General features: G+C 41.5%; 1 protein-coding gene across 4 annotated transcripts in view; it reads left to right on the forward strand.

Moving 5' to 3' along the window:
* DAAM1 (dishevelled associated activator of morphogenesis 1) overlaps window positions 1–26800 on the forward strand; it is a 218840-nt gene that overhangs the window by 161949 nt on the left and 30091 nt on the right. For 3 of the 4 annotated variants that reach the window (XM_069733373.1, XM_069733382.1, XM_069733390.1), the window contains 13 exons: window positions 6773–6867; window positions 7624–7957; window positions 9109–9219; window positions 9327–9430; window positions 10476–10542; window positions 10628–10745; window positions 13570–13708; window positions 15809–15867; window positions 16660–16847; window positions 17600–17905; window positions 18065–18172; window positions 22294–22323; window positions 25611–25714. In XM_069733373.1, coding sequence (XP_069589474.1) covers window positions 6773–6867; window positions 7624–7957; window positions 9109–9219; window positions 9327–9430; window positions 10476–10542; window positions 10628–10745; window positions 13570–13708; window positions 15809–15867; window positions 16660–16847; window positions 17600–17905; window positions 18065–18172; window positions 22294–22323; window positions 25611–25714 — 1763 coding nt within the window. The remainder of the gene's footprint in view (window positions 1–6772; window positions 6868–7623; window positions 7958–9108; window positions 9220–9326; window positions 9431–10475; window positions 10543–10627; window positions 10746–13569; window positions 13709–15808; window positions 15868–16659; window positions 16848–17599; window positions 17906–18064; window positions 18173–22293; window positions 22324–25610; window positions 25715–26800) is intronic. The other variant, XM_069733399.1, reaches the window with a different exon arrangement.

The raw sequence follows: 26800 nt of genomic DNA on the forward strand, positions 1-26800 counted from the left end.
GGAAATGTGCCAGGTGCATACTCCAGATAGGATAAATACCCCCTCACATCTCTGCAGATAAACATAACTAATAGAGGGGCTTATGAAAAGAGCAGTTGTTTTATCCAGTCATGGCTAAGAGTCCTTGGCGGAGTTTGGCACGGACAGCTGAGATTCTCTTTTTGCAAAGTCATTGGGGACGTTGGCCTGAGCTGAGTAGATAGAATAATGTTGGAAGGAGATTCCTCAATCATTCTTTACATTTTGTCTATCAGGAATGGCTACTCCATTGGATATGGTCATCAGATATTACAATAAATAAAATTTCTCTGTCTGATAAAACATTCCAAGTCTATATCACTAGCCAGTCTTGCTGTCTCTTCTAGTAATTGTGTTCATTTAAATGTGTCCTCAGTGGATTCCCTTTTTGTTAATTGTTTGTTGTATGTTTTTAGGAAAACATGACTGCTTTCATCCAAAACGGCACCACTGTAATCCACAGGTTGTCTATGGTTTTACTGCTTCATCACATTTACTTTAATTAATTAAGCTGAGGCACATGTTCCGGACGGGCATAGGGCTTTTACTGGGAAAGGCACCAATGTTTCTCTAATTTCTAAACCATTTAAATGGGTCATCCTGAATGAGAGAAAGTTCTGAACATGAACAAAAGACCCTTCCTCAGTCACAACCTTATTTGCTAATTGGACACATGGAAAGGGATAGTTTTTAGGCAACCAACACTTTAATGAGTATATGTTGCTTTAGTTGGATGTCTAAGGTGCACAGGAGTCTCGGCTCCGCTGTAGATTACCAGCTACATATAGGGTTCCTGTCTTGCCCATTAGATCTCTTGAATGACATGCACAATCCTTTTCTCCCACAACATTTGACTTCAGAGGAGAATCTGGTCACCCCATGCACATGAGCTGGTTGGAAGCTCCCACCAAAATCATTGGGTTTGGCCAACGTTCTTCACATGTATGGCCACCTATATGTTCCCAAACTATTTGATCCAATTGAAATGCTGATACCTCATGCTCGTGTGCATATATTTTAATATGTTTCAAAAACCTGACCTGCACATCCAAACATAGACTAAGTGTGAACAGGTGCTGAACCCAGAGTCGCCAACTCGTATATAGTTAAGTAAATAAGGCAGCACACTGCAGCGCTAAAACATGCAAACTTGAAAACACGAAATTTGAACTGCATTACTGCACTAGAAATATGAAAAATGAGAGCTTTTAGCTCATAAAAATGGCCAATTTTATGTGTACCTGGTAGCCTCTTTACGGCATCTCTCTTATACCAGGTCCTACGCTTGACCTACCTCGCTGAGAATAAACGTCTCCATCTGAATGGTGTGCTGCCTTATTTACTTAACTATATACGAGTTGGCGACTCTAGGTTCAGCACCTGTTCACACTTAGTCTATGTTTGGATGTGCAGGTCAGGTTTTTGAAATGTATTCTCTAGCCTTCTGATCGTGCACTCCGCCTCCTAGCTTCAGGTGTTTTAATTACAGCAGGTCCAATACCCCTCCACAGAGAGAGAGAATTTTAGTCTAAGAAGAGGTTTCACATGTACCCATTCAGATGGAGACATTTATTCTCAGCGAGGTAGGTCAAGCGTAGGACCTGGTATAAGAGAGATGCCGTAAAGAGGCTACCAGGTACACATAAAATTGGCCATTTTTATGCGCTAAAAGCTCTCATTTTTCATATTTCTATTGCAGTAATGCAGTTCAAATTTCGTGTTTTCAAGTTTGCATGTTTTAGCGCTGCAGTGTGCTGCCTTATTTATATTTTAATATGTGACTTACCAACTGATATGATGCCTGTGACTGTAGTTGGGTCATGAGGGTAAGACTTATTGAAAATGGTAACTTGTATGTGGCTGACTTCATTACATTTTCTAGGTCACTAAAACACTGAAGGGCAGAGAAGAGAATGTCTCCACATTTTCACAAGATACTTAACTTTTTATAAAGTGAAGACTGTTTATACAAGTTCGACATGTCGTGTCTTTTAATGGAAATTTCATATGATTTTACTGGAGAAAAAGCAGGTGTCAGGCATCATTTGTGATAACTGCAAGTTGAGAAAAGATAAAAATATCATCAATACCTCGTAATAAACTGTAAACGTGGCAGCACCCAATAATATTGAATAATAATAGATAATATTTACTAATCCTTAGTAAATCTGATACTCTTGATATAATTGATTAAAATAACACTCTATCGAAGTGGTTTTTTTCTTCATGTGCACTTGACTACTAGTCCACTGAATGCTCTCCTGTGTAGACCACACGGCCTCTGACCTCCGGTGAACTTCAGTGTGGACTTCTAAGTCCTTCTCACATGGCTCCTCTTTTTCCTGCACTACCCCCACCATTACAGCTGAAGATATCCTTTCAAACACATATAAGATAGCAATAATACAGTATAAAACTCCACTAACTCATGCTGCCTTCTCTGCTTTCTGTGAATAATGTATGCAGAATCTCCTGTGTTTTTGGATGCAGTTTGTTGCCCCTGCATCCTGCTTGTGAGAAGTTCCTACCTGTCAGTTACGTTGTACAGGATAGTTTGTGGATTAAGTACGCGCTGCCACAATAATACTGATTTGAATGTAATGAAAAACTCTGGTTGGTGGTTTATTCAATAATAAATAAACCACCAGAGTTTTTCATTACATTTGAATCTGTATTATTGTGAAGTGTGGACTTAATCCACAAACTATCCTGTACAACATCTCTGAAAAGGTCGCCTGTGGATCTGCAGCAGCCGATACGCACATGCTTTTGCTTTACATCAGATGAGCAGCTCCCTGTTAATAAAACACACTTAATCTGAGGATAAGACCCTATATGCACTTTTTGTCTCCCTAATTTACTAGTACCTGTCAATTAGAAAGGGTGGGAAGCCTCTTAGAAATAGCAATTAGAACCTAGAGACATGGGCTGGGTTTGCGTTTGCTAGAATACACAGGAGTGACTGCTCACTTATTCTCCTGTCTGGAAGCAACTTCGCACAAGCAGGAGGCACGGGAGACTGACCAAACTGCATCACAATGAATACACAAAGGTTCTACAGTAAGGGCACAACAATGATATGTTACTTATCACCACTGACATTAGATATGATTTAAAGCAATTGTAATGTGATGAGACTCTGCCTCTACTGTGAAGACAGGGGCATGTGGAGGAGAAGGGACCAAGATGGCAGACAAGCCATCGAGTAACTGATATACACAGAGCATGCACCAAAACATCTACATTATTCTTTTATAAATAAAAAAAAATTGTTGACGCTCTGCTTTAAACCTTTCTGCTATAACAAGGTGTATTAATTCAGATGAGTCCGTTCTCCTTGTGCAACAGATGGCTTCACCTATTTTGGGCCTGCAAAATGCACATAATTTAGGTCTTGGTATCATAGTACTGCACTGAGCGGTATAGTGCATCCATTTGATCTGATGCCTAAGGGCTCTTTTCACCTAGTTTATTTTGGCATATGGGACGCAATGCTGGCACATGATGGTTACGTTAGAATATGTAAGTTTTGAGGTGCAGCGGTCGAACCCTTAGCAATCATTACGTTATCACCTATAGTATGGGTATGTGGTCCCCAACTCCAGGCCTCGAGGGCCGCCAACAGTGCAGGTTTTCAGGATTTCTTTAGTATTGCATTGGTGGTAATGTGATCGTCTGCACAGGTGATGATTCAAACCCCTGTGCAATACTAAGGAAATCCTGAAAACCGGCACTGTTGGCGGCCCTCGAGGCCTGGAGTTGGGGACCACTGGTATAGGTAGAGAATAAATATAAATCTTGCGAAAACCCTATTAAAGAGGACAACTATATAGCCGTGGTAGGACAGTATGAAATGCAGAGCACAATTTATTTAATGGTTACACTTACTAATTTTGTACAGGAATACAATGCAAGAATTGCCACCGTATGTGCAATGAAGATTTTCCATTACTAACAATGCAGCGCCGGGGGCTTGGAATATATTGACGACTCCACGGTTAATGGATGAGCAGCTACTGGGTCATCTATACATTTCCCATGTAGCAGCTGCATATTGGAGAGATTAGGCCTCCCTCCTCTGTGCTGTCTTTGTTGAATTTTGCAAAGGAGTGATGGAATAAATGACATCACTAGTCGGGAAGCCCCGCAGGGCGCAGGATTGCTTTGTACCATTGCTGACAGCTGTCCACACGTATTACCAAGGGGCAAGTCACACACTACAATAGCAATAACACAACCGTCGTCTTTCCTCCCTCTCCTCTCCCTGTCCTTTTTTTTTTTTTTTCTTATCCTGTTCAGTTGTTGAAGGCGAGATGTTTGCAATCATTTTCGCAGACTCCATTGACCTGTTGCTCTGTTTGTCTTTTCCTTTATAAACACATTTGCAAACATGGAGAATTTCAGCACTTGCTTGTATTGGAGGATTAGACGCCTGTAAATTGCAGGATGATGAAAGGGGTTTCCTAAGCCTTAACTTTCAAGGAACTTGGCCTTGCTTTTATTACTCGTCTCGTATTTATTTCCTTTTCATTATATTTGTTTAATAATGGTCTTATATTGGTGTAAACAGGAAAATATAAGAAACAGCCTACCATGTGTAGCCTAGACTGCTCCGAAGATGACAGCGGTGTGGGCCCTGGGGTTGCTGTGATGGAACAGGTCTTGTCATTATCTCGACAGACAACCCCCCTTTGGCCCTGATCTGCTTAGACTTGTAGAGACAACTCGTTACGGCTGACTATGAATTCCTACTAAATCTGTTATCCAGGATTTATACAATGAAGATTTCCAAAGCAGCAGGAGCCATATATACAACTTTACAGAAAATAGTCCAAATTTAGATCTATCCTGGGATTGCTACAATAAACTAGGGATCCTCAAATTATACAACAATGGAGACAAATTCCAAATTCACAGTATTATAAAAATAAAGAGGTTCACGGCCAACACTTATGTCAACAGCAGCTTCGTAATGAGGTTTATATTAATGTCATGTATGCGAAATGTGTGGCAGAGCATCTATTACACCTTTTCCTTTAATTTTGAATTATCGTCATAGTACTGTACTGGCCAATGCTCCTGAAAAAGGGGAGGCCTAACTAACTCTGGTGGGCCGCAAGACTCATACATTGGTGTGACATGTCTGTGTGCTACACAATTTTGTTTCTTGTTTTTATCCAAGGGCACATGAACCAATAAAGTTTCACGGATCTATTCACACATCTGTGAAAATCATAGAACCAAGTGTTTGATTCGGAGCAGGTCCTATTCTGGTCAGATTTTGAGGATCAGAATTGGACATGCTCAATAAGTCTGTGTGCAGACAGATCAAAAAAAATCAGATGAAGAAAGGCTAAAAAGGGCAGAAAACAAGGGCGCTATCCAGATAGGGTGATTATGCGGTGCGGTAATGTCAGAAAGCATAGCTCTTACAGAAGCTCAATGATGGGTCTAGCTGCTGCCGATCTGCTGGTTGGAATCTCCAAAATAGATGTCAGGATATGCAGTGGATGAGTGGGTAATGCTGCGTAACTGCGTTGCTAGTAAGAAAGGAGTTTTGAAGTCCTCAAAGTTTGAAGAACGTGTAGTTTATTCTCGATGCGTTTAGAAATCTGCCGTCTTCCTCAGGAGAATCACATAAGAGTTGTCTTTTATGTGGTTCGCCTGAAGAAGCCATATTTCGAAAAGCATTTCAACCAGTTGAGTAAACTACATGTTCTTCAAACTTCGAAGACTTCAGAACTCCTTTCTTACCAGAAATGCGGCATTACCCATTCTTCCACTGTATATCCTGAAAAAAGTCTCATGGCACACAGACACTGCACACGGATGTGTGTATGTAGCATCAGCCACATGCCTGCTTCCAAAATCCAGCAAATATCTAGTACATTTTGAGTAGCACAGCCATCACTTATTGTGATTATTATTACTATAACCGTCAAGATGATTTTCTTAGATGTGATAATGCCCCCTCAGTTCATGATTTTGTAATGTATCTTTTTTTTACCCTTGCTGTTGTATTTAATGCGGCCTAAGGGGTGACGTTTCTCCCTGTGTAGAGTGACAATCCAAATCTGGCATGTCACAGTGAGGAGACTTATAAGCCATGCATGCTCCTCTGGGAAATGAGGCAATTTGCATGCTGTTAGAAAAAAAGCCAAGAACAGTGGTAATGTCACATCTTTTTATGACATTGTTATTGCTTTTTATGTGAGAACTAGTTTTTAATATTTTTTTTCGAAAAAAATGTATATATTTTTTGTCACTAATGACATAATGCGTTTAAACCCACGTCTGTGGTGTGTGCTGTGGCACCTCCATTGTGCTAATCCTCAGTGGTTGCGGAGGTCAATCTTACCTTGCTGACCCATCCCATACACTGGAACGGCCGCCAGTGTCATTACCTTGGAGAACCCCTTTAAGTTCAGTAGCGTGGTATCAAACCTTAGTTTTCTCTCTGAACAAACATTCATGGTAATCCGGATGATCTTAGCCATTGTCTGCTATCCTGTTTACAGCAGATGGTTAAAACGGGCACAGAGTGCCATCCTTCTGTCCCAAAATCAGCCCCCATTAACGGCCTGTTTTGGGGTTTTCACTACTGATCATTATTATTAAATCCTATAAATTTAGTTTCGAAAGGAAGGACGGATTATGTGCTATTCTCTGCACTCCCGTGGTGCAATAAATGGTTAATGATCCTATTAAACTCTTAATGAACGAGCAATTAACTTTCCCATTTCCCATGTCGCAGAGGAGAACATTATTGGCAATGGAGAAGGAAGATGAAGACGAAAGGAACAAAACTGTAGAGAGCTTGAAGACTGCGCTAAGGACGAAACCTATGAGGTCTGTACAATCCTATATAAATGTTTTTTCTTCTTACAGTCACTTATATGACTGAATGCCAGGGAAAAAGAGCTGAGCCACCACAGTATCATAGCAGCAGATCTGAGCAGACTGCTGCTGCAGATTAAGTGAAAAAGGATTCTTGTCAGCTGCCAGAAGGGGAAGGAGACTAATTCTGTCTGGTGCAAGACTGCAGCAGCTCAGGATAGGAGCAATACACATGGAAGCAAACGATTATGAAAAGGGTATCTTTCTATCCTGCTTGTCAGGGAAGGAGCTAAGCCTCCACAGTATCATAGCAGCTGATCTAGGTAGACTGCTTATGCAGAATAAGTGAAAAAGGATTGCTGCCAGAAGGGGAAGGGGACTAATTCTGTCTAGAGCCATCCTCCAGCATCTCAGATTAGGAGCAATGGAAGAAAAAAAAAATGATGAAAAGGGTATTGTATGTTAACCTGCCTCCTATTATTTTAACTGATGATTAAAGTCATTGGTGGTGGTTTTGCCCTGAAAATAATTTACAGGAGAATCCGTTTTTTAGAACCATACATCTTACATGTTGGGCTCCATTCATAGTGTAAAAGTGGTTTCAGGTCTTGTGGGTGAATGAAATGACATAGTAGAGGATCCCTGTGTCATGCTCCCATCCCCGTCAGGTCTTGCATTTGGCATGGCACTGAAAGTGTTATCAATTCGATTTTACAGTTAGCACACATTGAGAATAATTAGAATTGTATTATATTTTTTTTTTTATAGGTTTGTGACCAGATTCATAGAGATGGACGGTTTAACGTGTATATTGAACTTCCTCAAAAGTATGGACTATGAAATAGCAGAGTCTCAAATACATACCTCTCTCATTGGCTGCATCAAAGCGCTAATGAACAACTCTCAGGGGCGGGCTCACGTCTTGGCCCATTCGGAGAGCATTAATGTGATCGCTCAGAGTCTGGCCACAGAGAACATCAAGACTAAAGTAGCTGTGCTGGAAATAATGGGTGCCGTCTGCTTGGTCCCTGGAGGACACAAGAAAGTGCTGGAAGCAATGCTGCACTACCAGAGATACGCCAGCGAGAGAACGCGCTTCCAGGTAACACAACCATTACAATAAAGGATTATTCCCAGCTACAATAACGCCGACCCACAGGATAGAAAGTAACCTGCTGACCACTGACCCCAATGGTTGGACCCCCAGCAATCAGCAGCCTACCAGCTATTCTGGGAATCAGTGTTAACTTGCATACATTAGGATCAATGTTAACTTGCCCAGTTGGAATAGTCGACCCCCATACACAGTAGGTATCCATGGTTGCAACCACTCGTATAGTGACAGCTAGCTGTGAGTGGTCGTAACCATGGATACCCAAGCTACTGCAATGCCCTGCACATGTGGTAAGTGACGTAGCTAATCAGAAGAACTGTACAATATTTCTAATTGGAGGTATTTGCTTATATTGTTATTATTGTAACATCTATTACATATTGGGAAAATACCCCTTAAAATTAGCGTTTTTCCAGAGAACCTCAAGGCCCTCGTCTACCTGCTTGTCCTTTCCAGCATCCTTAGGGAACGTTGCAATTATTTCAGTCTATACTTGCTTTGTGAGCCAGGCATTTTTTGGATCAGTCGTTATATAACAAAATCTGACACTTCTCCTAAGTTACAATGGGTTGTTCTACAGGCATTAATGGGGACCTGTGAGAAACTGTGTGTACAAGGGGAGGAAAAATTGCCTTTCATAGGGTAAATGTTTGTTATTTTGATAACTATTACACATGGTTGGCATTAAAGGGTGTTTGAACTTTTGATCCAAAGCATTTAAAGACAAAAAAAAGTGAACAAAACAAAAACGGCTCCGTCTACACTTTAGCGGCTGCAGCTGGGTATTGCAGATCTGCTCCTATTCACATCACAAGTCAGATCCCCAGTGATCAGCAACCTACCGCCCCTATCCCGTCGATCAGCGATAACTTGCCTAGTTGTATTCCACAGTGGACGGAGCTGTGCGATTGGTTATATCTGACCACCGCTGGAGCTGAGAACAGCTAATGGGGGTGCCAGATGTAAGACTCCCACAGATCCGATATCCATGATGGGCCATCAATACAATTACATTGGAACATCCCTTTAACACAGAGGACATATTTTCATATTTCCTTGTTACAAACAGCCAGTGGGATGGCCACATGTTCTGCTACATGTGATCTGACCACTTATCATTTTATTTTGGCGTTTCTTAGACTTTAATTAATGACCTCGATCGGAGTACAGGCCGGTATCGGGATGAAGTCAGCCTGAAGACGGCAATCATGTCTTTCATTAATGCTGTTCTTAGTCAAGGAGCTGGCGTGGTAAGATATATATATACTTTTTTTTTTTTTTGCTGCAACCTCCTGCTGATATGTTCTGTTTCATCAAAGCAGCTAACATTTGGTATATTTGTTTCTGCATATTGAAGGAAAGTTTAGATTTCCGACTTCATCTCCGATTCGAATTTCTAATGTTGGGAATTCAGCCAGTAATTGATAAACTCCGGGAACATGACAACTCTACACTCGATAGGTAAGTCATGAAGATGACCGATTGTCCCCAACCTTTGTTGTATGTTTCGGTACTTTTTTTTTTTTTCTCCTTGATTTATGGCCGGTCTCCGATAACTGCGGTCAAGGCAGAAAGTTACTATCCAAGACTGCAATTGTAGGAGAACACCATGTAAATATATACTTTTGGTTAGCATAAAGTGACAATTTCTTTGCTGGGAGCCATTTTTAAGTTCTTTGGTGCATGGTCTAGCGATCGGTCATGCAAAGCCTATATTGACTGCCACCAAAATTGGCACCTGACATAATAAAAGGTCATAATAACAATAAAAATTGTGCACATCCTCTACTGTCACACAGCTGGAGCCTATGGGCTCGTTTTCGGGCAATTTGTTTTTTTTTACTGTTATATGCACGTATTTGACTAAAAATACATTTTGCTGTTGGATGACATTAAAGATTTTGCACAGTTTGCCTTCTACAGTCTCTGCCTTTTGATGGCTGCAGAATTAGTTAACTGTGAATCCATTTGTGATCTCCTTCTGATGGGAGAGTTTAATTCTTATGTTCTTCCTTCTGAGCTTCTCTCAGCTGATCTATTCCTTGAAAGGACCTCACAAAAAGGAATACGCGTTATGAACGGTCATATCAGGACTAGCTCACTGCTGGATTCTCAGTTATCTCCTTCTGCAACTAGCAGTAGACAGCCAAATACATAGGCTAACCAAGCAGAGTACAGTATTTTTAATGACGCTCAATTGCAAAATTGATTTTTAGCCAAAAAGAGAACTTGTCATCAGGTTTCTCATTATTAAATGGACGCCAGCACATTTTGTTCTTCCTAATTAGGATCCTAATGATTAGCTCCATGCATCCTGGAATACCCCTAAAAATGATATTTATTAACTGCCCGCTTCTTTATTACTCTGCCCCATATTGTCTGATGGGCATTCATGGGCCGACATCTGTTATTGGTCTTGTATTTTATCCCACTTTTAGTACATAGTAGAACTTTACGGAACAAGAAAAGTACTCTGAAGTCACATCTAATCCTTCCATATTTGCAGGCATTTAGATTTTTTTGAGATGTTGAGAAATGAAGATGAGCTTGAATTTGCCAAAAGATTTGACCTGGTAAGTGTCCCTATCTTCGCCATTTAACAGAGGGGGATGCATCATGTTCTCTGATTGATATTCTGCGTGTTTCTTACTTACTCAGGTTCACATAGACACTAAAAGCGCAACTCAGATGTTTGAGCTGGTAAGGAAGAAGTTAACGCACTCAGAGTCCTATCCGCACTTTATGTCTATACTTCATCATTGCCTCCAAATGCCTTGTAAGTATGCGAGCTATGAATGTATGGTGTCGACTATGGAGAAGTCATACTGATTAATGTTATAATATTTAGATAAGTTGTGCTATTATCTCTGCTATTGTTATACTGATTTACTCCTGCCGTGCCACTATGTAATAAGGCAACAGCCGAAAAATATCCATTGCACCTACTGGGAGGGAGGGATTGGGTAGATCGGTTATAGGTTTAGTGTTGCAATACAATGTTATGAGGATGCTGGAAGGGGGTGTCCATACTGGACTTGCACCAGCAAAATCTGCAGCGGCAAGATGTGCAGCTCTGACTGTAGAGATGCTGCCAACTTGCCCCATGTCTCACCCTTTGTATTGCAACGGGTGAAATTCACTCTGGGAATCTGCAGCATTAATTAACATGCAGATCAGCAGCGTGAGTTTAATTTCCACCACATTTTTTTTTTTTTAAATCTCATACACAATGATAGCATTGTAAGTTTAATGCCTGGAAACCTGTGCAGTTTATGTCAACCATATGGACATATCCTTAAACAATGTGAATAAGAAGGTTAACAATCCTTTTAATAAACGGGAGTATGTGTATAACGTAAAGGGAATCTGTCAGTAGGATCAGCCCTCCTAACCCGTCTATATGGGCATACAGGTCATAGGAAGCTCAGTAAAATGATACCTTGATACCTGCGATCCAATGTTTTATTCCAGAGAAATAAACATTTTTCTTAAATGAGCTGTTAAGATTAGTGATGAGCGAATATACTTGTTACTCGAGATTTCCTGAGCACGCTCGGGGGTCCTCCGAGTATTTTTTAGTACTCGGAGATTGTTTTCTTCGCCGCAGCTGAATGATTTACAGCTATTAGCCAGCCTGATTACATGTGGGGATTCCCTAGCAACCAGGCAACCCCCACATGTACTTAGCCTGGCTAACATATGTAAATCATTCAGCTGCGGCGATGAAAACTAAATCTCCGAGCACTAAAAAATACTCTGAGGACCCCCGAGCATGCTCGAGAAATCTCAAGTAACGAGTATACTCGCTCATCACTAGTTAAGATCTATGGGTCGGACATAGATCACCCAGAGAATAGGCCTCCAGAGCTTATGTTATATGAAAGGAGGCATTACCAGTGTTATATGTAATGGCCGCTCTCTGCTCTTCTCATCTCATTGAAGAGCTGTGTGTGATTGTTCACAACACATCTGGACTTGTCCTCTCAGTGCTTCGGCTTCAATTTCACAGACAGTAGTGTTGCACTACAGCAGAGCTGTAGCAAATGTGTTTGTTATGACATAAAATTCAGCTCTACTGTTCTTTGTTAGTTACATGTCTCACACGTCTAATAATGCCCCTTTTATTAAAAATAAGCACTGGAGGCAGATTCTCGGGGAGATCTACGTCCGGCCCATAGTCCCGCACAGCTCATTTACATATAAGAAAAGCATGGATATCTCTGAAGTAAGACATCGGATTACAGATATCAAGATATCATTTTATTCAGCTTCCTATGACCTGCATGCCCATTTAGGAGGGTTGATCCTAATGACAGATTCCCTTTAATAACTAATTCCTCTTGAAATATATGGAGCAGTGCCAAAAGAGTAATCGGGAAGATGCATATTTCTTCAAATCAGATCATACAGTACAGTCTAGAGAAACTTCTACACATATCAACAAATTGTAACCCAACTGTTACCCAAGATGCTCCCTGGCATAAGTCTACATCTATCCTGCCTTATCCTTCCAGCTGTACATTAAATGGGTTTTCTGACTTGTTTAATAATCTGACAGCAGCAAGCCATGGGGATAAAAGAAGAACTACTTTCCCTGTGTCACTGCCACAAATGATGGCAGACTGACCTCTAGTCTTCTGATCCCGCAGACCAATCAGTGGCTGCAGCGGCCAGGTGACTGGTTGTTTTAAATCATCACTAACCATATGGAGGTAGATTTTCTTTAAACCTTGTGGGTTGCTGCTGTCCGTTTTTGAAACGAGTCGGATCCACCCCTTAATTTTTGACCCTACTAGGATTAAGTAATCTAGTAATATTAGGATGATTCTGCAGACTCTGTCTCAGTCTACACAGCAAAGCAGAGCTAAAGAATTTAATCTATTTTTGAGCACTAGTATTAGAACGCTTTAAAACATTTTTTTTATGGATAGTCGTCACATAAAGAACAAGATGATACCCAAATTATTTAGAAAAATCAGATGTAAAAATTGTTTTGTTATGATACATTTCCTTTTTAACATAGTCCAATAAAATGTCAACGAGACTTTGAAATCACAAGTTTAATAAAAAACACAACCTGGCACCAGACCTCCGATAAATCTGTCTTCTTGGCCCGGCTCTGTTACTCCCTCTTTTACATATTTGCAACGTGATGATTATTTATAGAGTGATTCTGGTGACACTTGATTGCAATTGTTCCCTTTTTTTCTTCTGAGAACACGATACATTTTCTGTGGATACTTTGCTTGCTGAAGGTTATGCCCGTGTCCTCGGAGAATATAACATTTATGGGCAGCACGGTGGCTCAGTGGATAGCATTGCAGCCTTGCAGTGTTGGAGTCCTGGGTTCTAATTCCACCTTGGACAACATCTGCAAGGAGTTTGTATGTTCTCCTCGTGTTTGCGTGGGTTTCCTCCGGGTGCTCCGGTTTCCTCCCACACTCCAAAGACATACTGATAGGGAATGTACATTGTGAGCCCCATCAGGGACAACGATGATAATATGTGCAAACTGTAAAGCGCTGCGGAATATGTTAATAATATGTTAATAATAAAGATTATTATTCAACGTCCTTGTCCCTTTATTCTCTTGGAAACAGATAAACGAAGTGGCAATACTGTACATTACTGGCTCCTCCTGGATCGGATTGTTCAACAAATTGTGATCCAGAATGACAAAGGCCAAGATCCCGACATCTCTCCTCTGGAAAATTTCAACGTCAAAAATGTTGTTAGAATGTAAGCAATGATCATTAGAATATGTAATATTTTGTCATTTCACTTGATTTAAAAACAAAAAATGCTTCTTATGGAAGGAAAATTAATATCTACTGTATTGGGTCATTACTATCATTTTACAGCTGGGTTCAAGACACAATTAGGGTTAGTGTTCAGCGTTTAGACCAGGACATTCTCCAAATGTATATGTCCAATGCAGGGGCAGACATACCATTGGTGCAACCTGTTGCCTAAGAGATAAGGGGCCACTACCTTTTCCAAAGTAGGTGAATTTTGCGTTACGATTAACCATTAGACTACATAGGGTTCACATATTGTTCTTACACGGGGGATGCTTCTGTCCATGTTCCTTTTTGGTCTAAGGTGTCAATTATTAGATGTGTAGAATACGTCTATACAGTTACATACTTTTGGTGGACCAATTGTATTTCATCTCCCAAAATGTAATACTCAACAGTGGTGTAAATCTATCCCTGCTTTGTGGTTGAAGGGAACATTAACTTTTTTTTTCTTTTCTTTTGGTCCCTAAACCACCACCAGTGCTTGTAACGTAAAGGGAATCTGTCACCTCATTTTCGGGATATAAGCTGCGGCCACCGCCATCAGGGCTTATCTACAGCAATCTGTAATGCTGTAGATAAGCCCCTGATGTAACCTGAAAGATAAGAAAAACAAGTTAGATTATACTCACCCAGGGGTGGTCCCGGTCCGGTCCGATGGGCGTCGCGGTCCGGGTCCGGCGCCTCCCATCTTCATACGATGACATCCCCTTCCTTGCTTCTGTCGCGGCTCATGCGCAGGTGTAATTCTCTGCCCTGTTGAGGGCAGATCGAAGTACTGCAGGCACCGGGCCTCTTGGACCTTTCCCGGCGCCTGCACACTGCAGTAGCTTGCTCTGCCCTCAACAGGGCAGAGAATTACACCTGCACAGGATCCGCAACAGAAACAAGGAAGAGGACGTCATCGCATGAAGATGGGAGGACCGCGACGCCCATCGGACCCGGACCGCCCCGGGGTAGTATAATCTAACTAGTTTTTCTTATCTTTCAGGTTACATCGGGGATTATCTACAGCATTACAGAATGTTGTAGATAAGCTTATATGCGAAAAATGGGGTGACATTCCCTTTAAATGGCTTGTACCAAGATTTGAAGTCCTTCCCTATCCTTAGGAGAGGATATAATTTCCTGACTGATGGGACCCTCCGTGATCCCTAGAATGTGGCTATGAAGAGGTCCGCTCCATTCATTACCAAGAGGAATGCTGAGCGCTTTACTTCCCAATCTCCGGCGGTCCCATGAAGTATGAAATGTGTAGAGGCTCATGCATTCTCGACCTCCACTCCATTCAAGTGTGGGCTCTACAGAGCCCTATTCTTGTGATCTATGACCCCCAGTGATCAGGCAGTTATGGGATAGGGGGATAACTTCACATCTGGTAAAAATCTTCTAACCCCTTTTACTTTATAAAGGATTCCTTATAAGTAACAGGTAGGAGCAGAATTGGTTTAAAAAATGCTTTCAATCCCCACACATGCTATATCTAAATAACCTTTCTGGAGTCAAGGGGGTGGAGCTTCTCCGGAAAAGTCAAGGATGGTCATAACCTAAACCTGAGTGCATTTCGGTTCATTGATGTCTTCTCAAACCCGTCCAAAATCCTGGAAAAGCAGGCTGTAGATCACCGCAGTGAGGGGACAGGTGCAGTGCAAGGAGTCCGCTGTATTAGTTTAATGCTCCCCTTATCCAAGCGACACAACGTTATTGCACCATTTGGATGACTAGGAGAGCAGACTTATGCCGGGATCACACATACGCGAGATACGGCCGAGTCTCGCAGGTGAAAACCTAGCTCTGGTGCCAGCACTCCGGAGCGTGCAGCTCCATGTATTGCTGTGCGGCCGCACGCTTCGCTCCGGAGTGCCGGCGCCAGAACTGGGTTTTCACCTGCGAGACACGGCCGTATCTCGCGTATGTGTGATCCCGGCCTTATAGCGTAGCACTGGATGTGCAGGTGTCTGACCTGTTATACATACATCAGCCCTTGTTCCCACATTTACAAGGCCCTTATGGTTACTTTGATGGTTTCATTTCCTCACAGGCTGGTTAATGAGAATGAAGTGAAGCAGTGGAAGGAGCAGGCTGAGAAGATGAGAAAAGGTAAATGTGCGATGCTCTGCTATGTCCGTCAGTCCCATAGATAATCTATATAGCTGTAATGCTCACGTGTGACCACAGCAGGTGAAACAAGGACCCAAGTTCTCGTGATTGGTAGGGGTCCCAGCAATGAAACCCCCAGCTATCATACATTAGTCACTTATTCTGAAAATAGGACAAATTTTTATAGTCTCCATTTCATAATCCGTAATGCCGCAGCGCTATCCGGACCACTCCCAATTCTATTTTATAAAATTAAAGAAGTTTCCCATGAACAAAGTTGATATTAATCAATAGATCTTTGGATAATAATAACTTCCACAATTGGATGTGTTTAAAAAAAAAAAAAAAAAAATAAAAAGTTCCTGTGCTGAGATAATCTTACAAATGTGCCCCTGCTGTGTACTGTGTAACGTCTGTGTCTGACCGTACAGGAACATGGTCTGATCATACCACATCTCCTGGGCAAGGGAGGAAGCAAAAGAGTATACAGACATTACATCACGGGATTGCAAATTATTTTTTCCCTTTTTTTTTTTTTTTTTTTTTTTTTTTTTTTAAGATATATCCAATTGTGGAACTTATTATTATTCCAAGATCTATTATATTAAAATGTACTTTGTTCATGGGAAAATCCCTTTAAAGGTGTTGTCAGGTCAAAACCGATAAGTCTGCAGTGACTGGTTTTGACCCAAAGACCCCTTTAGTTCATTGTAAAGCAGGACTGACGTATTTGTGCATGCAAAAAAAAAAAAACCACGATCCCACGACTTACATCCCTTTATCCCATTCCAGAGCATCATGAGCTGCAGCAGAAACTGGAGAAGAAGGAGCGAGAGTGCGACACAAAAACTCAGGAGAAAGAGGAGATGATGGAGACCCTGAACAAGATGAAGGAGAAGCTAGAAAAGGAATCTACGGAGTGCAAGCAAGTGAAACAGCAGGTGGTGGAGCTCGCAGCACAAGTCCAGGAGCTGAATAATGTAAGCAATCCCAACCATTGTCAGTAGCTATTATTACATTTGTAGAACTTGTGAAAATTAAAGGGGTTGCCTCATAACAAAAATTAGTAGATGTGTCATGAGACAGCCACTTTAAGGTGAGTATAACATAAAAAACTATTGTTTAAATTAATTTAGTTATAATAATGTGCTGAAACTAATCTGAATGACAAAAAAGTAATTATCTTGCAATTTCCACACTGTCTACTAGGTGTTATATTAAACATATACTTCCTGTCCTTTGCAGAAGAGTTTGCAGCAGTCTCATAATTATAACAGACAGGATTACAATGTCCGATAACACATCTACAGTACATAATTCAGGTTTGTTGTGGTCACAGCTCACCTCATCCTCCTCCTTGCGCAGTGATCTTTGCCCAGATCAGAGCATGCTTAGAAAGCTCTCCTATAGAATGAGTCAGTCAATGTACTTCCTCGTCTATCCAGCAGCTGCTTGGACATAAGCTGCAATACATTGACTCTGGCTCATTCTACATCAGAGCTTTCTAAGCATGCTCTGATCTGGGCAAACATCATTGTGCAGGGAGGTGGATGAGGTGAGCTGTGACCATAACGAACCTGAGTTATGGGAGTAGAACTATCTTACTATTTTCATATATTATAGCTCTTTTCTCAGAAATTGAAATTATTACCATTTTAAAGTTGAAGTATCTCTCTTTTTAAGTTTAAGATTTCTCGCCTTTCTCAGTGAATTCATCATTTCTCTTTTGCAGAGAGCAATCTGTGCTCCCATTCCGGGAGGGCCTCCTCCTCCACCAGGAGCCCCAGGTGGGCCGGTACCTCTGCCTCCTGGAAATATGATGCCACCTCCTCCACCTCCACCACCACCTCTACTTGGAGGAATGGCTCCTCCACCCCCGCCACCTCCACCACCAGGAGCTCCCCCTGCACCACCAGGACCTCCTCGTTTAGGATTTATGTCTGCAGCTCCTGGACCTCTATGTTCATCACTGAAAAAGAAAAATATTCCTCAACCCACCAACCCACTTAAATCCTTTAACTGGAATAAACTTTCAGAAGTGCGTATAAGGAGATTGTGTATATATCCTTATGTAGGAACATATCTTCACTGAATATTTCCTCATATAATCACCTGCAAACATTACTGTCAGGGAACCCGTTCTTACCATACATGAGCCCATAAGCTCTTAATATATCTTTTTTTCTTTCTTTTATAGAACAAACTGGAAGGAACTCTCTGGACTGATATTGATGATACCAAGGTGTTCAAAATATTAGATCTAGAAGATATTGAAAGGACCTTCTCCGCGTACCAAAGACCACAGGTAGACTTGCTGCACAAGTTCACTGCCATTACACTTTACTCATCTCAGTTTTGTAGTAAAGTGAGATAAGTAACTTTCTAAGTCCAACAAGATTATGTTTCACTGTATGTGATCTATGTCAAGTTTCCCGTTTTTGGTGCCCCTCTTGCCGACCCGGCAGATCCATCTCAATGTTGGCCTTGATACAGCAGAGAGCTCCCTTCATCTACTTGCTGACTCCCGATGGGGACGGGAGCTGATTGAGACAACCCCTTTACCTGTCACTGCCAATTTAAAGACCGGAATGTTCCCTATCACCCAGCCGACCAACATGGAAGTGGTGATACCGGAACAAGCATGAGAGGCGCTGAAGCTGGGAAATCTGCGCACATTTGAAGGAGTTTATTAGCAAGTACAATTAAATCCCATTTCATGTACAACGAACAGAAATTTTGATGTTGGACAAAGATGTGAGAATTCAGAATTTTATATCCTGCAGAAAAGGACTAACTTGGTTGTGTATAGCATCCCATTATAGAGAAACACTAGTAATATTTAAGGTCAAAGAGAATATGTCATCAGAAAATGGCCAACATTTTGCATTTATATATTTTTTCAACAGTTTGGTACGGTTTTGTTTTGTTATTTTCTCCTCATATCATTTTCTGTATTAAAAAGATCACACTGGCCACTGGAGCTAATTTGACTCTTACATCCTGTTCTTTAAGAAAGACTATTCCGCAGGCTCTTTCTTATCCTACACAGGCAGGATTACAATGACAGGTCACACCTCTATGCACAGCTGATAAGAGGATCCACTCATAATAGGAGATGCCCCTGCTTCCCCTTCCATCACAATTATATTTTCACACGCTCATGATATGCTTCAGTACAAAAGATAGGGTCTGCGGCTAATGTACGTGTGCATTTCTTACATCAGGAAGGAGAAGTTTCAGTGGTCAGAGTGAGAATTGCAAGATTTCTGAGTTAAATACAGATTGTGATATGGAAATGTAAAAAAATACATTTAATGCAAATAAAAAAATATTTAAAGGGGTTGTCCGGTCAAAACCAAAAAGTCTGGAGTCACATTGATTGACTGCAGACTTATGATCCCCCCAGCACACGCATTGTGGGCTGCAGAGATTCACGCGTTGCAGATGCGGGAACAGAGGGTATGTATGAGTTATAAATACTCCCGGCCAGTGGGCACAGCCTCACTTTCCATACACTTGTATGGAGCAAGGCCGCTCCCTCTAGTCAGACATGCGCACTGGCAGTCCGCGTCACTGGCAAGTGTATGGAGCGAAGCTGCACCCACTGGCCGGGAGTATGTATAACTCATACATACACCCCATGTCCGGTCTGAAACCGGCGAATCCACACAGTGTATGCAATGGGGGATTCCTAAGTCTGCAGTCACACATAGTGACTGCAGACTTATCGGTTTTGACCGGACAACCCCTTTTAAACAATAGGTAAATTTCCTCATGGCACATTCCTTGTAAATCTACTACAAAATCTAGTTCTCATTCTACTGTGTTTCTCTTCATGGAGGATATCCTATCATCATTTATTGTATTCATAGTAGGTTATCTATTTACTAGAGATAAATTATACATTTACAGGACCCCAGTCCAGTGGCCACAGACAGGAACCTCAGGGGCGGAGATGGGGCCCAAAACATAAAGGGGCCCATCCATTTTCTTGTCTAAAACAGGAGGATTGGTGCATTATGAGGAGCTGTTGGACAGCAAAGGGTCCGTATACTGTTCGATCACATTGGCCCTCTTCTGTCTGTCTCCGCCAGTGAGGAGCCTTGTGTACCTCCTCCTATGCCTTCATCGCTGGCGCCTGTTCTGCTTAGTAGACCTGATGTGACAATGATGGTGTCGCTCTGGCCTCCACATCAGAAAAGGCCCCACGGATTCCAGCAAGTGGGAGGTGGTTGGTAGGACGTCCATCTGGAATATTGTCATGGTCGCCTGATCAGGGTCCTGTGAATATATTCTCTAATCTGTAATTATACACTATTATACAGTGTGTAAATAATTTTAGATATGGATTTAGGGCTCATGCATACTACCATATTCCTGCTGTCTACAAGCATAGATTTGCTCTGTGCCATTACATGGCACCCATACTGTGCTTCTGTATGCCTCTCTATATTGAGGATTTACGGTACTTTGTGAGAGTTAAAGGGGTTTTTCAGGATCATAATATTGATGACCTACCCACACCTGGGACCTCCACCAATCTGCTCAACAGCACAGTGGTTGTACTCAGTACGGCAGCTCTGATCACATTCACTTCAGTAGTAGCCGACCGCGATACCAGAGGATGACCACTACACAGCGTTCAGCGTTGTGCTGATTTGGCTCTGTACACTGTGTGTCCAGCTTCTGAAGGAAGTATAGGTAAATGGGCTTCTATTAAATTAGGAATCATATAGACCCAGAAAAAAATCTTTATTAAACTTGATTAAAAATGCCACCAACCTGTGGCTGCACCAGGAAAAAATAAAAAAATACACAAAAAACACAAAAAACACCGTGAACAAACTAGGGTGGGGGAAGGACAAATCCCTAGAAAATACCTAGGTCACGCCTACCTACCAGCGGGGGTTGGCACCCTATGGGGAGCGATGTGGTGCCCCCGCTCCGCGTCGGCTGAACCCTAGGGTCCCTGATAAACCCTAATTATCCCCAAAGGGTCCCATTTTTTTATTAGATCTAGGGTAGAACACGAAAAACACCTAACTTATGGCAAAGAAAATGTCCCATACTTTTCTTATTCAAAGGAAATTATGCATATTGTATACTTTTGTGAAGGATACAGGTCCAGGCGAACAGCGGGCACCAAAAGATCATACACGTGCTACAAGAAACATGCAAAGGATTGTTGTTCATTAAGGCCTTTTGGGCTAATTGAGTCCATCCTAAAAATCCACTCACATTCTCTCTGTAAAATGATTTTGTCGAGGTCCCCTCCCCTCGGGTTGGGCTTGATCACCTCTATCACAGTGAAATTTAGATTCAGAATATCCTGTGGATGTTTTAATCTCATGTGTCTGGCCAATGGAGTGTCCCTCTCATGTCTTACATCCCCCAGATGTTCCCCCATACGCCTTCGAAACTCTTTTTGTTTTCCCGATATAATCCAGGGGGCAAGGGCACGAAGCCCTGTACACCACCCCAGTTGATTTACAGTTGGAAAAATCACGTTGAAAAAAGCACTTCCCTGAGGAGGAGCTACTGAAGGATTTATTTGGAGTCATTAGCTTACAGAATTGGCAATTGCCACACCGGTGGGGATCCTTTGGGGATCATTAGGGTTTATCAGGGACCCTAGGGTTCAGCCGACGAGGAGCGGGGGCGCCACATCGTTCCCCATAGGGTGCCAACCCCCGCTGGTAGGTAGGCGTGACCTAGGTATTTTCTAGGGATTTGTCCTTCCCCCACCCTAGTTTGTTCACGGTGTTTTTTGTGTATTTTTTGATTTTTTCCTGGTGCAGCCACAGGTTGGTGGCATTTTTAATCAAGTTTAATAAAGATTTTTTTCTGGGTCTATATGATTCCAGCTTCTAAAGGAGTTGCAAACTGATGATCAGTGATGGTGCCTAAAATCTATCATATTGATGACTTAAATCCTGAAAAAGACCTTTAATATGGAAAATCCAGCATGTTCTTTCAGCAGCTGTATTATGGAGTATACATTGTATTTGGAGGCACCATCCAGAAATGCTCATAGCTCCTACCCCCATAGTAAGGAGCTTTGCCTTTTGCATGAGGTCTTAGGTTTAGACAATTGCAATATTGCACCAATTAATCAGCACGGCTAAGTTTACCGATGCAGCAGACTTAGGACCACCGCCAATTTACCGTGTATGATGTGTATAGAATTAATCGAATGTCTATGAGGCTTGTAGACCATCTCTTCGCTTTCACAATATATTGACGTCACCGAGTCTGTATTTGTACCTGACGGCTCTTTGCTGCAAGCGTTTTCCTAAAACGTACTACATGTTGCTGATCTGCTTTGGCCACTTTCTATCTCCTATCTCTCTCTAATTTGCTGCCACCGCTGAATTGCACGCAATGATTGCCTTTCTTCCCAATGCTTGGCTGCTGATTTGGCTACAGGATTTCTCCATGAACAACGGCATCAAGCAGGTGAGTCCGCTGCTGCGACCGCGTCTGGCACATTGTGCCGCTGACGGCAATGGCTGTACGTCTGAATTGCCCACGCTGCTCATTGACAGATGTGATCCAATCCGGTCTGATAAAATTGACAGTTGTGTGTCATTCGTGCCGTCTGGTGTCCACCAATTTATGGCCATATTGGTTTTTATTAACCATATCTTTTTTTAACTGGTATATGTTTTAAGATTAGATATTCTACAGTCTTTCTCGGACATGGATTCCATTCAAAGCCTGCCGGGAACGTCTTATCTTATATGTGCCCCTAGATGTGACCGAAATAAGCAGCAGCCCTCTTCCTTTCATGTTCTTTCTGCACAATCCAACATAAATATTGCAGAGTAGAAGCAATACGCAATGATCATGTGTTAAGAGGTTTATTTTGCACACACAGGCAGTCTTCAGAAAAGAGACATTTAGGGCTCTGGTACCGTACTCTCGCATGTTATCATTTAAGCCTTTTCATTTATAACACGTCTAATATTTTAATCTTGTAGATTCTTTTTCTTTTCTTGGTGGGACTCGTTCAGTCGTCTGACAAGGGATTGGGCATGGCTTCAGTGGTGCCTATGATTTATTTCATGCATGATAAACAACGGAATTTCAACCTATTCAGCGGCAACAGAACTAAAAACCTTTAGGGACCCGTTACAAAGTCAAGGCTTTGCATCTACTACTTTGACTCAGCTGGAACTTGTCAAGAGCTTTAGGGTCCCCAAACGAATAACTTTCCTGGTAGGGCTAATAAAAGACAAATTTAACAGTCACATCCTGGCTGCAAATGGATGTTTCATCTCTGAGCAAAATGTTTACAAATGCCCTATTCCCGGCCAGTGCACCATCAATCCTCGGCATCATTTCATGCCTAATCTCATGGGCTTGACACCTGCTTATAAATAGACATGGGGACGCAGAAGAGACAATTCAAGGTCATAAAAGTGACGGCAGGTGGTGAATAGCCTAAAAGATCGATGAACTAGCCATGAATCTGCCTGCCCTTAATGTACTTGTTGCATTATTTACATAGAGTGAAAGTTAATTTTCTCATTCATAAAAAAGACATTTGTGGTCAAGAATGTAGGGACGAACTCCGCTTTTACTACCCCATTAGTTTGGGGACACTAAGGGTGCTTTCACATTGCGTCTAGAGTCATGTTCGCTGGTCCTGTTGGGACATACGTCCAAGGCGGACAATCTGACATAGTACTGCTTTACAGTCCCAAGAATGATGCACGTCGGCGCGCATGTTTGATTTGCCGGCACCATTACAGTCTATGGCCCCCATCAGCGCATATGTCTGGATCTCGCTTTGCTGGGTGTTCGGATGTATGCCCCGACAGGACCAGCAAACGTGACCCTAGACGCAATGTTAAAGCACTCTTGGGGTACATTCACACTACATTTTTTCATTTGGGCAAACAGAGAGGTTTTAACGGGAAACACTTGTAGGAAACATCAGCACTTTTTTTTTCTTGAAGCATCTTTGTGCATTTTTCCAGTAGTTCCTGAAGCGGTTTGGAAGACATTTTATAGCGTCTTTTGAGACAATTTGCATGCAATTTTTTTTTTAAGTCTTTAAGGTGTTTTTATCTTTATACAAAATGCTCCAAAAGACATCCAGGTGTCTTCCGGATGTCTTTTTTTATCCTTTCCATTGACTTGTCTTTGTAAGTATGGAGCTTCTTCTAATCAGAAAAGGCATGAAGCGTAGTCAGATCACTTTTATTTCACTGCTTTGTGTTTTTGGAAACCTGAAACAGTCTAAAGATCTTTAAAAGCCCAAACATGTGAACAGCAAGTCTTTTTTTTACATAGAAATTATATTTTCATTCTTCGGCCACCTTTTCCAGGTGTATTACGGAAGGGACCCGCTCGAAATCTGCCTATAAGAACAAGGTTTTGAAATTATGGACTTTGCAGATATTTTACCAAACATTTATTTTGCTGCTTATTTTTCCTTTAATAGCCATATCCGCTGCTATAAGGCAGTACGGCTGCAAACGATGAAACCAAAGGGGTAGAAGCAGGAAAGAGTTTGCTGTATCCACAGCTCCATATTTACTATGAAAAAGACACATAAACCCCCATCTCTCAAAAACTGGGAACCCCAGCATTAAACATTTATGTCATACAAGTAATTGTTAAACCCTATGTCTTGGTGAGAAGACCAATCAGCTACTTAGACACTACTGAAGTCCTACCTGAACCCAGCTCAGAAGTCTGAAAATGTAAAGGAAAAAGTAAAAAAAAACAAAAAACATAAATCCCTAAATACTTACTATACAATTCACTTTTTTTTGTGTGGAGTGAAAATAACAGACCTTTCTAACATTGATATTATCCGGAAGAAATTAACAATCTTTTTTATTTATTTATTAAATGACCACTAAATCCAAAAATATAAAGTTCCCAAAAAGTGGCAAGTGTCGTTTTCCATTTTCTTACATTTTGTTTTGAAGGACATTCTTCCAAAAGGTATTATAATTTAGGGGATATAATGCTAGGCTATGCCATCAATGTCCTAGTTAGTAGATATCCAGATGCTTTGACCCCTATTTCTAAGCAAGTTCACGGTGGCTCAGTGGTTAGCACTGCAGCGCTGGGGTCCTGGGTTCTAAACCCACCCAGGACAACATCTGCAAGAGTTTGTATGTTCTCTCCGTGTTTGCGTGGGTTTCCTCCGGGTTCTCCGGTTTCCTCCCACATTCCAAAGACATTCTGATAGGGAATTTAGATTGTGAGCCCCATCGGGGACAGTGATGATAATGTGTGCAAACTGTAAAGCGCTGTGGAATATGTTAGCGCTATATAAAAATAAAGATTATTATTATAAGTTCAGCTACTGACCATAATTGGGCAGTGTAGCCTCTAAAGAGAGGCAAAAAGGAGCACTTGCCACTGCTGCTACTTCATTTTAGTAATTGGTCGATCCCCTACTGACCAGATCTTGGTGGCATATGTTAAGCGATAGGTTAGTCTTATTATAATTCTCCATTTTCCTTGATTTCTTACCATTGATATCTACAGCACTGCCTGAATGGGACAAAATCCAACACATTTGTCTTTATGTGCATGTAGTCCAATTAAACCTTCCTATTGACAAAATGACCAATTCTTCTGAACTTACCATTAGCTTTCAATCTTCCTGCTGTAGCATAAGCATTAGTGATCTTTTTATGCATTATGTAGCACGTACCAGTCAATTAGATTTCAATTTAACTCTCGCTTTATTTGTGGATTTTTTTTTTTTTTTTTTTTAGAAAGAGCCCGATTCCAATGAAGGTACGCTGGGCTCGAAGAAAGTGAAGGAACTTTCTGTGATAGATGGAAGGCGAGCGCAGAACTGTAATATCCTTCTCTCCAGGTATGTGTCTATAAAACAAAAAGGTTTAAAGAAAATGAGGGAGGCTTTGAACCTGTATTCGATCTAATATTCAGAATACGACATTATTTCCCGATTTGGCCAAGCAACTGTGGAATAATTGATCGGCCCCATGTATGCAGATGGTAATCATAGCCTATCAAGTTTCATGAAATGTAGTTTCATGTAATTATTATTTTTAGACCATGACAGTCAGTAATGATCACTTATAATCATTACCCAGATTAATTTTTTGTAAATATTTAACATTTAACACTTTTATATTCGATTGTGAGGGATGTCCCTCGGGATGTGGACTACGTTATCGAGTAGTGAAATTTAAGAGATAAGAGAAAGTAGGCGTAGAAAGAAATGAGGCGAGCCAGCTGCTAAGTCTATTCCACAGTGTTGGGTTGTCAGATGCAAACTCTCTGCAGAAAATAAAGTTCATACCCCGAGTTCTTATCTCGAGCAGATTACAATGAGCCGGGAGACATTCTTCTTCTGCTATGTATGCTATTTTATGTGCAATGAGAAAAATATTTCTGTGATAACGTATTGAAATCAGGCGCCGCGCTTCACAGGAGACACGTATGGTCACTGGCACGTAATTGTGTTTGCCTAGCTGAACAATACTAATTATACAGCTGAATACTGGCGTGTTCTTGTGAAATAAATACACGGGAGGGTGATTTCATTTTTTTGCCGATAATAATCTTTTATTTCAAACATGCTCTTAAGGATGTTCAGAATGTTGTTTCTGGACCCTTTGGTTTATAATTGAGCTCATACACCGCTCTGGGCACATAGCTCATGCAGGTCTGATCAGTGGGGGTCTCAGGTTTGACAGCACTATACAGCCCCTGCGACTACTGAGACTTCCCTCCGATGTCAAGAACACATAAGAATGCAGTGCAACCATACATTAAGATTACACTTTTTATAGTTGGGAGTATCCGCTTAAAAGACTATCCCTTATCTAAAGGATAGATGATAACTCGGGGGTCTGACCGCTGCGGTGGCCCACGTGCGTGCAATTGCTCCTTCCATTCTTTATGGAGCTGTCAAACATAGCCAAATACAATGCTT

This window comes from Ranitomeya imitator, chromosome 1, assembly GCF_032444005.1.
Source record: "Ranitomeya imitator isolate aRanImi1 chromosome 1, aRanImi1.pri, whole genome shotgun sequence".
NCBI lineage: Eukaryota > Metazoa > Chordata > Amphibia > Anura > Dendrobatidae > Ranitomeya > Ranitomeya imitator.